The sequence below is a fragment of the Triturus cristatus genome, chromosome 1_1, assembly GCF_964204655.1.
Source record: "Triturus cristatus chromosome 1_1, aTriCri1.1, whole genome shotgun sequence".
NCBI classification, from domain to species: domain Eukaryota; kingdom Metazoa; phylum Chordata; class Amphibia; order Caudata; family Salamandridae; genus Triturus; species Triturus cristatus.
Genome location: NC_140579.1, coordinates 397,574,072 through 397,588,337, shown reverse-complemented (window position 1 = coordinate 397,588,337; position 14,266 = coordinate 397,574,072). Strand labels below are relative to the sequence as shown.

The 14,266-nt window shown below is 45.3% G+C and overlaps 1 protein-coding gene across 10 annotated transcripts in view; it reads right to left on the bottom strand.

The window, feature by feature from the left end:
- The window catches only part of LOC146870300 (stAR-related lipid transfer protein 3-like), a 545,134-nt gene that overhangs the window by 6,249 nt on the left and 524,619 nt on the right, over window positions 1–14,266 (bottom strand). For all 10 annotated transcript variants that reach the window (XM_085636658.1, XM_085636662.1, XM_085636648.1 and 7 more), the window contains 4 exons: window positions 13,641–13,736; window positions 8,233–8,312; window positions 4,193–4,297; window positions 3,952–4,045 (listed from right to left, as the gene is read on the bottom strand). In XM_085636658.1, coding sequence (XP_085492784.1) covers window positions 3,952–4,045; window positions 4,193–4,297; window positions 8,233–8,312; window positions 13,641–13,736 — 375 coding nt within the window. The remainder of the gene's footprint in view (window positions 1–3,951; window positions 4,046–4,192; window positions 4,298–8,232; window positions 8,313–13,640; window positions 13,737–14,266) is intronic.

The window sequence follows — 14,266 nt, the reverse complement described above, 5'->3', positions numbered from 1 at the left end:
CCTGTGTTTCCGCTGCTGCTGGTGCATTGCGCGATCTGATTTACGCATTGCGCGATCTGATTTACAGAGGCCGAAATTCACCAACAAGGCTAGGTTTTATTGTATTTCCGGTGCAACAGATTTATATATGGCCATTCTCTCAAAGTATTCTGGACGGGTTAGTCAGGTGCCTGTCTCTTCTCAGCCCTGCTTTAAGGCCCCTCGGCTCCTGGCCTCCTGGCCTCCGAGAGCGCGGGGCCCGGCCGGCGTAGGGGCTGCGTGGCCCGTACTATGGGGAATGGTGACTTTGAGGCCGAGGTAAGAAGGCTCACTTCGGGGTTTATGCACCGAATGCGAGCTCTCTGAACTCGGCGAAGCGCTCCCGCTCAAGATATCGGAACTAATAATCAAGGCGTAAAAGCCACGAGGCGGCAGAACGGGTCCTCGTTCCGTTATGTATTTCGATGCACCTGGCTGGGGTCTATTTCCACCTTGGAATTGGAATCGGCGATTAAGCAGCTCCAAAAAGGCACCCTCAAAGCGCGCCATTTATTCCTGTGATGTCTCTACCTCCAATGTCACCGGTTTGGGATGAAATCTTGCTGCTTTCATCAAGCGATGACCTTGGGTGTGTTAATCTGTGACATAAAACACATGCATGTCCAATCCCACGAGGAGACTGTATGCAAATGTGCATTACCAAGGGGGTAAGTCATGTCTCCCCTCTCCGTGTGAAAACATTTAAATTTTGCACAACCTGTGCAGTTATTTAACAGGATGTCGTCGTGTAAGAAGTTGATTGTGCTGGATAGAAATAAAATGCAAAGAACCCATACATTCCAGTTTATTATCCACATTATGAACTGCCCTTGAGCCTAGTCCGAATCTCCAGACTTCTCGTTTTGACGAAGAGCTCTCGGGGTAGATTGTTTCTCATACGTCAGGTATCACTGTAATGCAGGAATTAGGACTGATTTGATCTTTTGTTTCTGGTTTCCCACTTTAACCTTTCCATTTAAACGATTCCAAACAAAATGGCGGCCTGCACGGTCCCTTTTGCAGTTTTCAGCCTTTGACCTGGTGTAAGGAACAAGTGGTCGTGAACTAGGTTGTTTTATGTTGTTGGGCTTTGTTTGGACACAGGAGCATGACACTACCTGGTTTATTCCACGAACCCGGTCCTTTTTAGTTTATCCGACGAGAAAAGACTAACAGAAGGTTTTTATTCATTAAACTAGAAATGTCCTCGTGGAAATAAGATTTTTGTTTCACATAAACAGATACATTTGTTTTTAGAAATAGCTTCCAAGCACTGTCTAGATTCACCAGCGTTGCTCGAGAAGTCTACAAGAATTGATTGGCAAAAATGTTAATTAAGTCAAATGTTGGTAATGTTTGTTACAATTGTAAAAGTAAAATCTTGAACAAATGAGTAGATTTCGTCCATCCTTTCTGTATTCCTTGAAGTTTTACTCTAATTGTGTCCTTAGCAGTAGCTCTCGCTATAAAAACGTTGCTGTGGCATGACACACTGTACTTTGTAATGTCTGCTTCTAGTTGTATATTCTACAAATCCCTAGCGTGCGCACCCGTGTGACCATCTGCACATACTCACACTTATCAGATATCGCGTGCACATACCTATACACACTGTATAAACAGACCTTCTCTATGTATAGCACAAGTTTTGCACTGTGAGCCCCTCGGCTCCTGTCAAGTGTTTCACTATGACGCCTTCTTATGTTCCGTTTCAAGTTGGTTTTGCGGGCGCAGTGGAGCCCGGCACTTGGCCGCAAACTTAAACCCTCCAAATTACTCAGAATTGTACAGGGGAGTGAGTACCTTTGTGGAATTCATTGTTAAAGAGAATAGCATCATTACTTATTAACTAATTTGACAATTGACTCTGCCCGGTGTTGAGATCGACTAGTAACGAGGATGGATGGATGGATGTTTGGATGGATGGATGGATGAATGACAGACAGACAGACACATCTCAGTCTGTCTCCGTGGAACTTGTGCCTTTAAAATACCTTCGACAACACAGGCTTCGATAATGAAAGCTTCGTTGGGTACAATAAAGTGCCCGTTAAATGCCCGGTTTTATTTTCCACAGAAAATAATGTACAAGTTTCAAACATGACTTTTATAAAGGCAAGCTGACTATGTTCAATGCACGTATCACATTACATTTTTGTGGCGGAGACAAACAGGTTACTTAATTGTGTATTTTACTGCTATACCCCCTTTTCAAAATCGGCTTTTCTAGATCACAGTGTTGAAATGTATGTATATATTTCCCCGCTGCTATTTTAGTGGCGTCCTTTGAAAACATGCGTGTCCGTAACTTTGAGGTGGAGGGGAGGTATCGCTAGAAAGTTTCAAGTGCAGATATGTTTCAGGTGGGTCATTAGCATGGGCGCCCCCACTCACAGTACCACCACCAACACAGAAGATCAGATCTGACTTCTGCACCGGCCTAAGTAAGATTTCAAAGGGCCGGGTTTTCCCTAAAATAATCAATAGAAATGCCACCTTGCATAAAACCTTAAGTTTGATTGGATGAATCGGCCAAAGACCCACCGCGCAGCAGTGTGCATTCTTCCCTCCAGAATGGGTTTTATATGTACACTTCCAAGCCACAAAGCAGAGCCCGCTTAAGAGGGGTTTAACAGAGGCATCGCATCTAACCCCGAATACCTCCGCAACACCGACATGGCAGAAATGCACGGCGCCACTCGACTTTCGCAAAGCAAACCTTTCCTTTTCAGCGCTACAAACGAAGAAACGTACATTTCATCTCGTCGGTTTCATCCCAGTCCCAGGTTGGTTTCTGAAGAAGCAAGGGGGGGGGGGGGGGCGATTATTGATGAACTGACAGAGCGGTGCCTTCTGCTTTACACTACAACAAAACACTTCTAGAGTGCCCAAAGACTTCACAACATAGTGTACAGAAAAAACAAGCGTTGATCTCTTATCTTTATGGGGCCATGTGTTTCTAACACATGGCCCCATATAGATAAGAAACTGCTTTGCGACAAACGCAAAGCAGGCCACCGAGTCCGCTCGGAGGCCAAAGGGGGTCCACCAAAAACCCTAATTTCCAATGGCAGGCCACAGTTTACCATAAACGGTGACGCCAGCCAATGGAAATAAGGGGCGGGGCTTAAACCCCTTCTCTGAAAGTACTCATTAGCAATAAATCTCGCCGAGCGAGCTGCGCATGTGCGCAGCTACGCTAGGCAAGACCTAAAACCCATATATCCATAATGATAGCAACACCTTTTCTGTCTCGACAGTACTGTTCTTTTGCTTTTTTTAGGTGTGCTACATCTATTCAAGGTGTACAACTCCATTGGCTTCACCAAGGCCTCCATTCACTTGGGAGTTCTGTACATCCCCATTGGCTTTACCAAGGCCTCCATTCATTTGTGAGTTTGTCTAGTTGAAAAATAACATTCAGCATTGAGACAAGGAGGGAGGCAAGCTGCATTGATGTACAGGGTGGATGCGTCATGAGCAGTGCCAGATAACAGCAATAATATTGTAGTGGGGTGCAGAACAAAGTGGGGGATGAAGGAGGAGCATGAGCAAAGTGGACACCTGGCCATAGAATATGCAGGAGATCAGTGGAGGATGGAGAAGGGTGAAAGTGGATGGGGCCAGGGGAGTGGAGGCAGAACATGTAGACTGCAGGTTGGCAGAGAATGATGAAAGATGTAGTCCCAGGTAGAGGCTGAGAGAAGGTTTGAGGCTGGAGAAGGTAGTGGTGATGGATGCCTGAACAGACAGTCGAATAGAGATGGTGGGGGACATGCGAGGGGAATGAAGGCGGAAGAAGAGTATGGAGGAGAGTGGCGGCTGCAGAAGCAGGATCCCAATTCTGGGTGAGGGGGAAAGAGTAAAAGCCAGAGCAGGGGTGACACCCGACGGTGTAGGAGGTTAATGAAGGGCATGAACTATCCAAATTACCTTGAGGTCAGTGTTGAGGACCCAGATGATTGTACACACTGTTGGATTCCGGGAAGACTTCAAGACCACAAAAGCACCAGGACCGTTTTCTCCACTGACAGAAAGAGGACATAAATGAACATGCACAATGGTAAGAAGCTACATGAAGACATCCAGTGGTTGTGTGTACACTTGCATGTGCCCACACACACTTCAAATTCTGAAGAAATATCCCACCCACAAGATTGAGAAAAATGCTTACCGCACGTATTTGGGATGTGGAGGCCTGGCTGCATGAGAGACAGAGATCCCTGAGGAAATATAGCGATCCTTTCGTCTCTCGATCCGGCGAACATTCACAAAATCCCTAAATAAGGAAAAGCAGCATAGACTAAATGACCAGAGCAGGGTGCAGGAAATCAATTAGTTCAACAAAGTAGAGGGCGAAGCTAAATGACTGCACTTATGATGTGGACACTACTTGCTAGGTCTCTTGGCGCTGGTTGGAAGCACTGTCTAGCCAAACAGATTAATCTGAAGTTTTTCCTGAAGATTATCAGTGTAGAGAAGAGCTTACTGTCCAGCAGAAGCGTCTTCCCAGACAATTGCATTCTGAACAGGATATCCACTCCAAGAACCGACGGGTAATCAGGACTGTGAAAAGATATTTACTTTTCTGTATAAATTATGCGAACCTTTGTATGCAAGCCAGATACAGCTCTGAATTGGAGGACTTGGCAAAGTTTTAGGTATTGTGCAATAGAGGTTAAGTGCAGTAGTCCAAAGAGGGATTTATTGCTACACAGTCAACTAAAGCCTGTGTTTCTTCCCCCAGAAAGAAGCAGAAAGATTGCATGTCATTTCATAAACTGAAACTAGCAGTACGCTGCTAACGAGCTGACCTCTGGCGTAAGGGAAACTCAGCTTTTGAGCTCTATTTGTAGGCTGCAAGTCCATACCAAATATTTCTGAGTTGGTATGGCTGCTAGAGGTCTGCCTTTGTGGGCAAATATAAGCATCCTATTTGGAGTTGCTAAGTTGAAGGTAACGGTTATGGAGGACTGAACGCCTGCAAGTAAATGCACATGATCTATATCTGGTGTGGGGGGGTCCAAGAACACAGCACACACAAGGGTGTCTATCACTAGCGTAGCATTGGACAACACCTACACTTGAAAATGTCAAAGAAGGCAAGATATAGATTAAACAGGGTATGCACAGAGATGAGCCATGAGGAACCCCATCAATTAAACTATCTAAGTGACAGAGACCACCTGCAACATTTCATTTCAGTGAAACAGCCAGTTTCTCTTAAACTCTCAAGCCTCCCCATAGTAGTCTCTTTCCAAAGAACCATCGACTTGCGCCTGCCCCTCACGCCCAACCGTAATCCGGCCTCTCCCCATGTCTTTGAATATCTGTGCCCATCTGTAGGGTACTTGCCACAGTGTTCATCAGCTGCTGTTCTTCCACCCCTGCAAGCCTACCTATGAGACCTGATCTCACGAGAGCTTTCCAGACAGCCATCAACGCCTTCTGATGCCATAATACAGTGCAAAATTGGGTTAAAATGTAAAGTTTAATAGTTTTGTAACCTGACATACACCTCTGATTGCAAAGACCTTAAATGAATGGGCAGACCAACCTGCTTGTTCCAAAGTACAAGATGATTAAAGCTGCAGACTGGATTTATTTGATGTTTAATACAAGAAATAGATTTGTCCTAAGGACGGTTTCACGGTGAGTGGTTATGTGGGCTAACTGAGTAGCATGCAGATAAAAATTCCGCAATAATCGTACAACCTGACATGATTCTCCCAGTTGCAGCTGAATGAAGCTATGAGGACCATGTCCAAGTTGTCTGATGCGTTGACTTTAAGATACTCGTGAACCAAAGGAATATAAAGAAAGGCATAATGGAATTCACCTCACCCAATAATTCAGTTAAAGACAACCCTCGTATGGAATTCTCTCCTGTTTCCGTACAAGAGAAGGGAAAAGCTTGATGACTGTCCTTTGTCGCAAACGGATCTACTAGAGGACACCCCAGCTCAGGCTCTCCGCTTAAACACTGCTTTAACCCTCAAGACGAAACTCTGCACGAAAGGTGTTCTGAATCACCCACTTGCATAGTTAACAGTCGACAGACACACAGAATGAAGCGATCTCTCTTCGGGTCAGTTCAGAAATGGCTAGGATGTCTGAGATCTAGAATAAGTTTTCCCTGAAAAAGGGAACAAAGGATCTATCTTTAGTAGATTATTTTTTGGATGGACAGAAACAATGAGTAATTCGCCCATGGCAGTGTGCGGCCCCGTAGAGCTGGGTGGAGTCTGTTGTCGATGCCGTTTGTGCCAGTGGAGGCTAAGTACAGAGCTTTGTGAAGGCTGTATTGCTGGGATCATAAAAACGCGTGTGAATGTTGATCAACAGACTTTTGCTAGCTTGCAGCGAATGTACTCTGGTATTCAGGAGTTAATAGCCATTCCACACTTCAAGAACTTCATCAGTCGGAGGTGCATATAAAGGTCTGGCCATCAAAAAGCACCTTCATGCCTTAGGCCTTAATGTGTATGTCTTGAGCCAGGCGTCCCTGAGTGTAGTCAGCCATTCACAGCTCTGCCCGTCAGGTCTCTGTTGATCTCTAGTTGCTGCAACGTAGATTCCTTGGTTGCTGAAGTCCAGAAGACAAATGGTCTCAGAAGGAAGCCGTTCTTCAATGTAGTCAATGCTGAACAAGTATGTTTTCAAGGTTATAACCGGATAAAGAAGACATAATTAGCCTTCGGGGAAGAGAAGTATTCTGGATCATTGTATTTTCTTGATTCTCTCACATTTCAACCTCGTTTAAAATTGGGAAAAGGGAGATGGTTGCTGTGTCAACTGCTAAATGAACAGGGAGATTTTGGATTACGATGAAGGGGTGAGCCTTAGGAGACATTTTAAACACAGTATTGGACACTGCCATCTTTGAATGCGGTCTTCAAGTGAGCACGAATGACAAATTGTTGGTGAATCGTATCTGCTTAGACAAAAACAATTGGGCAAGCCTAGACACCGTCAAGAAATACAAGACTTACAGAGTTGGAACAAACTTGCAGCCTGCTTAGGTTTAACAGTATAAAACCCATTAAATGGATGTGGCAGATCTCGGTGATATCCAGCCTCCGAACTCACATCAGAATCTGTAAGCATCACGCCAGTTGTAGATGGACAAAATGGAAGTGATGATCTTCGGCAACACCAACCCTTGGAATGACTCCTGGTGGCCCTCAGAACTAGGACCATCACCCAAACCGATCGACCACGCCAGAAACCTCCATATAATCCTGGAGAGCAAACTGATCATGAAGTCCCAGATCAACAAAGTTGTTACCGCCTGCTTTCACACACTTCACATGTTTTGAAAAGTCTTCAAATAGCTCCCCCTGAACACCAGGCGTACCGTCACTCGGGCCCTAATCACCAGCTGATTAGACTATGGTAACGCACTCTACGTTAGGAACACCAAACTACTTGTGCAGGTACTCCAGACCATACAGAACTCCGCTGCAAGACTCATCCTTGACCTCCACAAATAGACCCATATCATCCCCCACCTTAGAAAATTCTACAGGCTCCCCATGCAGAAGAGATGCCAATTCAAGCTGATGATCCAAGTTTACAAAGGATTGTACAATCAAGGACAAGCCTACATCAACCCTCGCCTGAACTTCCACCACCCTACCAGACAACTACGCTCTGCCTCCCTCTCACTCGCCCACACTGCCTGTAGCCACCAAAGCAACAGTGGAGGACGCTCGACCTACCTCGCAGCAAAAACATTGAAGGACCTCCCTCTGCAGCTCCGGACCTCCACCCATTTACTGGACTTCTGGCGAGCACTCAAGACCTGGCTGTTCAACCAAGTCGCTTGAACGATTATGCCCCTCTACAGCGGATAACAGACAGGTCGCTGCGCCCCGCATTGATGCTTCTGGTAAAGAAGACAAATAATGACCTGTACTCAACGTGTTCAACGCAATGAAGATGAACCCGGAGATCTGTATATTCATCAATAATTAAGGTAGCAGATGAGGAGTAAATTAATACTTTGGGAATACTTGACTGTCCAGTGCAAATCTGGTAACCCACTTGAATGGAATTATTGAAGACATGCCACTCAGATGGCACAGAAACCTATTACGTGACTTGTGTCAAAACACCTCCAGCATTGAGAGACCATGGTACAAAGACATTCTGCATTGTATTGACATACGTGCACAAGAAGATGCAAGCCTGGCAGTATATTTAGAGACATGCCTGGGAGAGACGACACCTCCTGCAACCCCTGAAGCCACGTCATAGGTCACCAGTGTATTATCATCCACTCTTTGAAGGACCTGCATTAAGAAAACAAAACAAAGGTTACATTTAGGATGCTGGGACCCATGTAGGTCTGTACTTGATACACAAATAACTATCTGCGTGAAGTCAAAAACGTTGGTCTTGCAGCCAGTGGATTTGACCCCGGTTAGCAGTACGTACTGCCAGAGTAAACTGTGTTGAAACTACTTTAGACCATCCTATCACACACCACAGCGGCCCACCCTTAAATACATAAATATTGTGTTAAGTTGTAGGTCATTTAACAAGTTGGCATCACTTATCGAATGCTAGGTTGGTGTTTGTGTGCTGCCCTGCTATACTAAATGATCAGTCTGCTGCTACATGTTATCTGCTGTGAGCCGCCTGTCCCCAGCTCAGACATGTACAACTCGATTGCATGGACTGGGTGGGTACAGCTGTAAGCTGCCCGGCTCCTCCGTGTCCTGCACGATCACATCAGTCATAAGGAGGTAGCTCGAGTTGTCCCTAAAATGATAAACGTTACCCCTCACCCCTGGGTACGGCCATATGGCACATACTTCATTCAACTGAGGCACCCTTGGCAAGGAAGAGATGCTCACTCATCATTTAGAAAGAAGGGGTGTGATTTAGCTCCCTTGCGACCATGACAATTTTTAGATTGGGTTCATAGTGCTGCTATCTACAAGACCTATTGTTTACAATAGGCATAACGTAGACACAGGGTCTGTTCCCTTCTGCAACTTACTGGTTGAAATCAATCACCTCTTGGCTCACACTAGAGGGGCTTTCTCTCACCACATGATGTTGTCTGTCTGGTGTATTATTCCTTTTCAGCAACTGCTGTAGGGAGCTATTTGGCGGAACTGAAAATTCACCCAGAAAAGAAACCTCCCCTCTAAAAGCAACACCTGAAAAATAGCGTTGACATGTGAGCTAACATCCGTAAATGAAGATATTTGTGGTCTTACGCCAAACTCTGATAAACAGATACCTCTGTGTTTGTGGCTCAGTGTTAAAAACTGGTATCTACTAGGAAGGGATATGGTTTTTGCTTATTTCTCATTAGTAGAATATGCACTGACCTTTCCAATAAGTTGCTGAGCAGCAGAAAGGAGGCTGCAAGTATAGCTTCAATCATATCCAGGTCCTGCAAATCCTTTTAGAAAAAAGATACGACAGCTGCAGAACTCATTGGCAGCAATCTGTCTGCCAAATGAGAAGATCAAATGTGATCCAATGGTCCATGCGCTGAGCATGTTCACAGGCACTCGACATGTCTGAGGGTTCGGTTTCAGAGTTCTGCTTTCACTCAACAAAGGGCACGATGTGATTGGCAGGGACCTTGTTTTGTCTGGACTGGAACGGTTATCCATGTAGCCATAAGGTCTGGGTTTTGAACTCCATCCATCTTTTTTTTATTAGGCCTATTACAGAATTGTCTGGAGTTTGGGGGATATGGGGAACCTGTGGCAATGACTTATCAAAATAAAATCACAATAAGGGAGCCAGAGGCCTGCTTGCCGTACATCCTCGACACATAAAACATAACTACGGCTCCCGGTTTTATGGTATTTATTTTTTTTTCTTTTTTTTTAACATTTCCGACTGTAGTTATCCATATTTATTTTTTGTTCATTTTATGTGTATTTTCCACATTTATTTTTATAGCAAGCAAAAGAAGAGGCTGCAGCTAGTATTTTTTCACATTTATTTAAATAGCCAATGCACTCTTGCACTCGGTTGTTATAGATTTATAAATGTATCTATATATGCCAAATTAAGGTTACTTATTACATTCATCTGAAAAATTTGCCATTGTAGTACAAGCACATGTTCAAGCTCCTAGAGTCAGAGTGCTCGTGAGGACCATATCAGCTGTTTCCCTTTGCAACCCGACGCCAGTCGTGTAGCACTTTTCATGACGTGTGTAATTATTGGTATACAAAGCAGGATCGATGACATAGGACAAGTTGTGATCCACTGTTATGTGTGCTTCCTAGGAGCTCCTATACTTTGGTTTTAAAACAATCTTCAGTACAACACTGAGAATGATGTCATGTAATAGCTACAACGTGAAACGTTCCAAAACAATAAAGACAAAATGGACCACCGGTGTCTGTAAAAAGTTATACGTTCCCTATCCCACTCACAGAAAAGCAACCAGCAGTAATTGTTCGCCACCCACTGCATGCCAGGAGTACATGCCGATCTCGCACCCCATTCTGTCCAGCTATTTAGTATTTTGAGGACTTCCCTTTACATACCCTGCTTCGTCTCCCACCCCCTGCACCTAAAAACCTCAATCTCGAAATAGTACACTCTGATACCCTGGTCGTTTAGAATGAATGCGCGCTTATGCTTCTGAAATGTCAGAAGTTTAAATATCATATAAACAGAGGAACATAGCATTCGGCACGTAGAGGGGCTCTGCACCAGCCCCATCCAGCTGTCATTTCTCCCTTAACACCAGTAAGGAATTAAACCACGACACCCGCACCAGATATAGTACCCAAAACCTGAGTTTCAAGGTGGCGCAGAGAAGTGTGATTCAGGCTCACCTCTCCACTTAATGCGAGGTTTACACTACAAAAGGCTATTCCCCCCTCCCTCGCGCCGCGCTTTTCAAATAATAAAACATAGATGTGCACCCCAGGCGCGCAACACCCATTGGACTCAAAGGGCTTCAGCCCCCCCCGTCGTGTGTGGCAGCCCGGGATGAGACACCTTCCCGGGCAAAAAAGCAGCCGCACCCGAGCACTTCACAGGTCTTTAAACCACCATTTGCATGTTAATGAGGCCTCGCTGTTGTTTCACCCCTTCTAAGAGCCCCTGCAGCTCCACTCTGCCAATTGCTTAAAGTTCAGCCCCCCCCGAAATTTTTGCTCAGCCCCCCCCGAAATTTGGCTCTAGTTGCGCCTCTGGTGCACCCTCCCTTTCACTTAAATTGGCTGAGGGGGGCTGTTATGCCCACACTGACACACGAATCCAACAACGATTAGGTGAAAGACACGGATTAGGAAAGGTCAGCAGGGGTTTGGCAGCAGGCAGAGTGCGTCCACAGATCTAAATCGGACCGAGGGAAGTGGCAAACCTGGGCTGGAGCATGGCCGCCCAGTACAAGTTTCTGAATCCGTTTTTTACCGTTTCTATTTACAGACAAAGGAATAAAAATTGTTTCCCGTCTGTATTTAAATGTAAAAATCTGTTTAAACTGAAAACCGGGAGCCTTAAACATAACACCCCAGGTATGGCGAGGCCAATATTCCTGTACTAATTGGAATAACAAAACTATGTGTTACAAAAGGCTGAAATAAAATAAGGAAACAGATTTGGACTGAAAGGCCACTCCCACTATTTGTGGCATACTTCATCATCGGCCAGTTTGCCCCACCATGTTAACATGATACCAACATGGTAGCTCAACCTCATTGGGGAGGGATATCAGATTAAGTGTTCTCTGGCCATAAACTGGGTCCAGATCATTTTTTAGAACAACCTTCGTTGCCGCCTCTCCCTGATTGAGGCACCAGATCAGCCAATGAAAGGAGGCGGCAGCCACAATCCTCCAGGAACCACCAAGGCTTCCTTCCCGTCACTTGATGACGGCGCCACGTTCTGGGGTATTAACATTTTTAATGAATTAGATTAATGTGATTAAAAAAATAAATAATAATAAAAGCCAGTACCATTTACAATTCAAAACTAACTAGTACAAATGCTATGCAATAGATTTCGTAAATACAACACAGTGAGCTATCGCCATTTTGCATTCCACCATTTGATAAATGCTTCAAGAAATGAAAAAAAAAAACAATAACATTTGTGTGTGTGTTGGGAGAAGCCAATAGCAAATATAAATTGTGAACCATAAGTGTGAGGATTGCCATCTTAAAAGAGCACAGTGCTGCGTGGGCCCGACATATCCTCAACCTCCGTCTCTTTACTGAGAGACTTTCCCTGGACCTATTATTTACGAGGGTGAAATCGGTTGCTGCATCAATTCAAATGGCCTTTGTATTACCTTATGTCAGTTATAGCTCTATAGAGTACGCATTAGAGAAATAGGCACTTAGGCTCTGTATTGCCTATGTCTGATAGGGCACAATCGGAGAATTGCCTGGGTTACCTGTAACTGCAGTGGTTATGGTTGGGCCCCGGGTCTCCTGTACTTGCAGTGGTTATGGTTGGGCCCCGGGTTGTACTTGCAGAGGTTATGGTTGGGCACCGGGTCTCCTGTACTTGCAGTGGTTATGGTTGGGCCCGAGTCTCCTGTACTTGCAGTGGTTATGGTTGAATCCTGGGTCTCCTGTACTTGCAGTGGTTAGGATTGAGTCCTGGGTCTCCTGTGCTTGCAGTGATTATGGTTGGGTCCTGGGTCTCCTGTACTTGCAGTGGTTATGGTTGGGCCTGAGTCTCCTGTACTTGCAGTGGTTATGGTTGGGCCCCGAGTCTCCTGTACTTGCAGTGGTTATGGTTGTCTCCTGTACTTGCAGTGGTTAGGATTGAGTCCTGGGTCTCCTGTGCTTGCAGTGGTTATGGTTGGGTCCTGGGTCTCCTGTACTTGCAGTGGTTATGGTTGGGCCCCGGGTCTCCTGTACTTGCAGTGGTTATGGTTGGGCCCGTGTCTCCTGTACTTGCAGTGGTTATGGTTGGGTCCTGGGTCTCCTGTACTTGCAAAGATTATGAATCAGTGCTGGGTCTCATGTACCTGCAGGGAGTAAAGCATAGTCTAGGGATCCCATATACCTGAAAGGATCATGGCTGGGTCTTTGGGCTCCTGTACTTGCAGAGATTAAATGGGGTCTTCGGTACCTAAGAGAACCATGGTTGTGCCCCTGTTCTTCTACATTTGTATGGATCATGACTGGGCCTTCGGCCTGTACTTACATGGATCATTATTCTGCTCTTTGTGTCTCACCCATGCTTGGATCATCAGCGTCAGGCACACCAAGATGAGGCAGCAGTGTGTCCTAGAAATATGGTGTATTCACTGTAATTGAACCGTAGGTGTACGGTGCATGTTGGAATCCTGGATGGGTCTGGGATTACCAGGTTCAGAGGACTGACTATATCAGTGACCACATAGAACAGTGAGAATACAAAGCTGAATATGAAACTGGAAAAAGGCACAAGTTTTAATGTCAATATGTGTACAAGCGTCTTCTGTAGCCAAATTCTCTCCCTGGTCGCACTGTATTCTGACAACTAAAAACTGAAATTTTAGGGGCCTTCTGCAAGTTGTACAACATTGTCTTCCTTCCTTCCCCATTTCTACGGGGGCAGGTAGGATGATAGGGTTGAAGGGTATGAACAATGGGAATAGACAAAGGAAGTGATGCACTGACTCCTGGGTTACACACCTGACATAGAGAGACGGTATTATTCCACAGGGTCATTTTCTCTGGCTGTAGGATAACCTCTTGGTAGATCACTTCAGCAGTACACTGCATGAATGCCTGGGAACAAATACAGTCATGAATTTGAGAGAGCCTAGGGTTCAAGTGGTACAAAGCTTAAAGGGAGAACAAGCATGCATAAGAGAGAACCTGTGGAGGAAGAGAGCAATTAGTGAGAGTTTAAGTAACAGATGCACGAGTGGGCTAGAGTCTTGGGGAAAAGTGGCATGCATAGGGCAGAACTGGGACAGGCAAGAGGCATACATGGTGAAAGGAAGAGGCATACATGGGGGAAAGGAAAAGGCATACATGGGGGAAAGGAAAAGGCATACATGGGGAAAGGAAAAGGCATACATGGGGGGGGAGGAAGTGGCACACTTGGAGAGAGTCATGAACAGAAAACAACCTGCAGAGAGGGGAGTCAAACATGGGCGAGGAGGAAGACTTGAATGAAATAGTCACCACAAACAAGAGAATCATGAACGGGAGACAGAATGAAGGAGGAAAACTGACCCAAGTGGGCGAGAGCTTTGAGAATGTATGGTCATGAATGGACAAGAGCAGGAGAGAAGCTTAAGACTTTTCTTGGG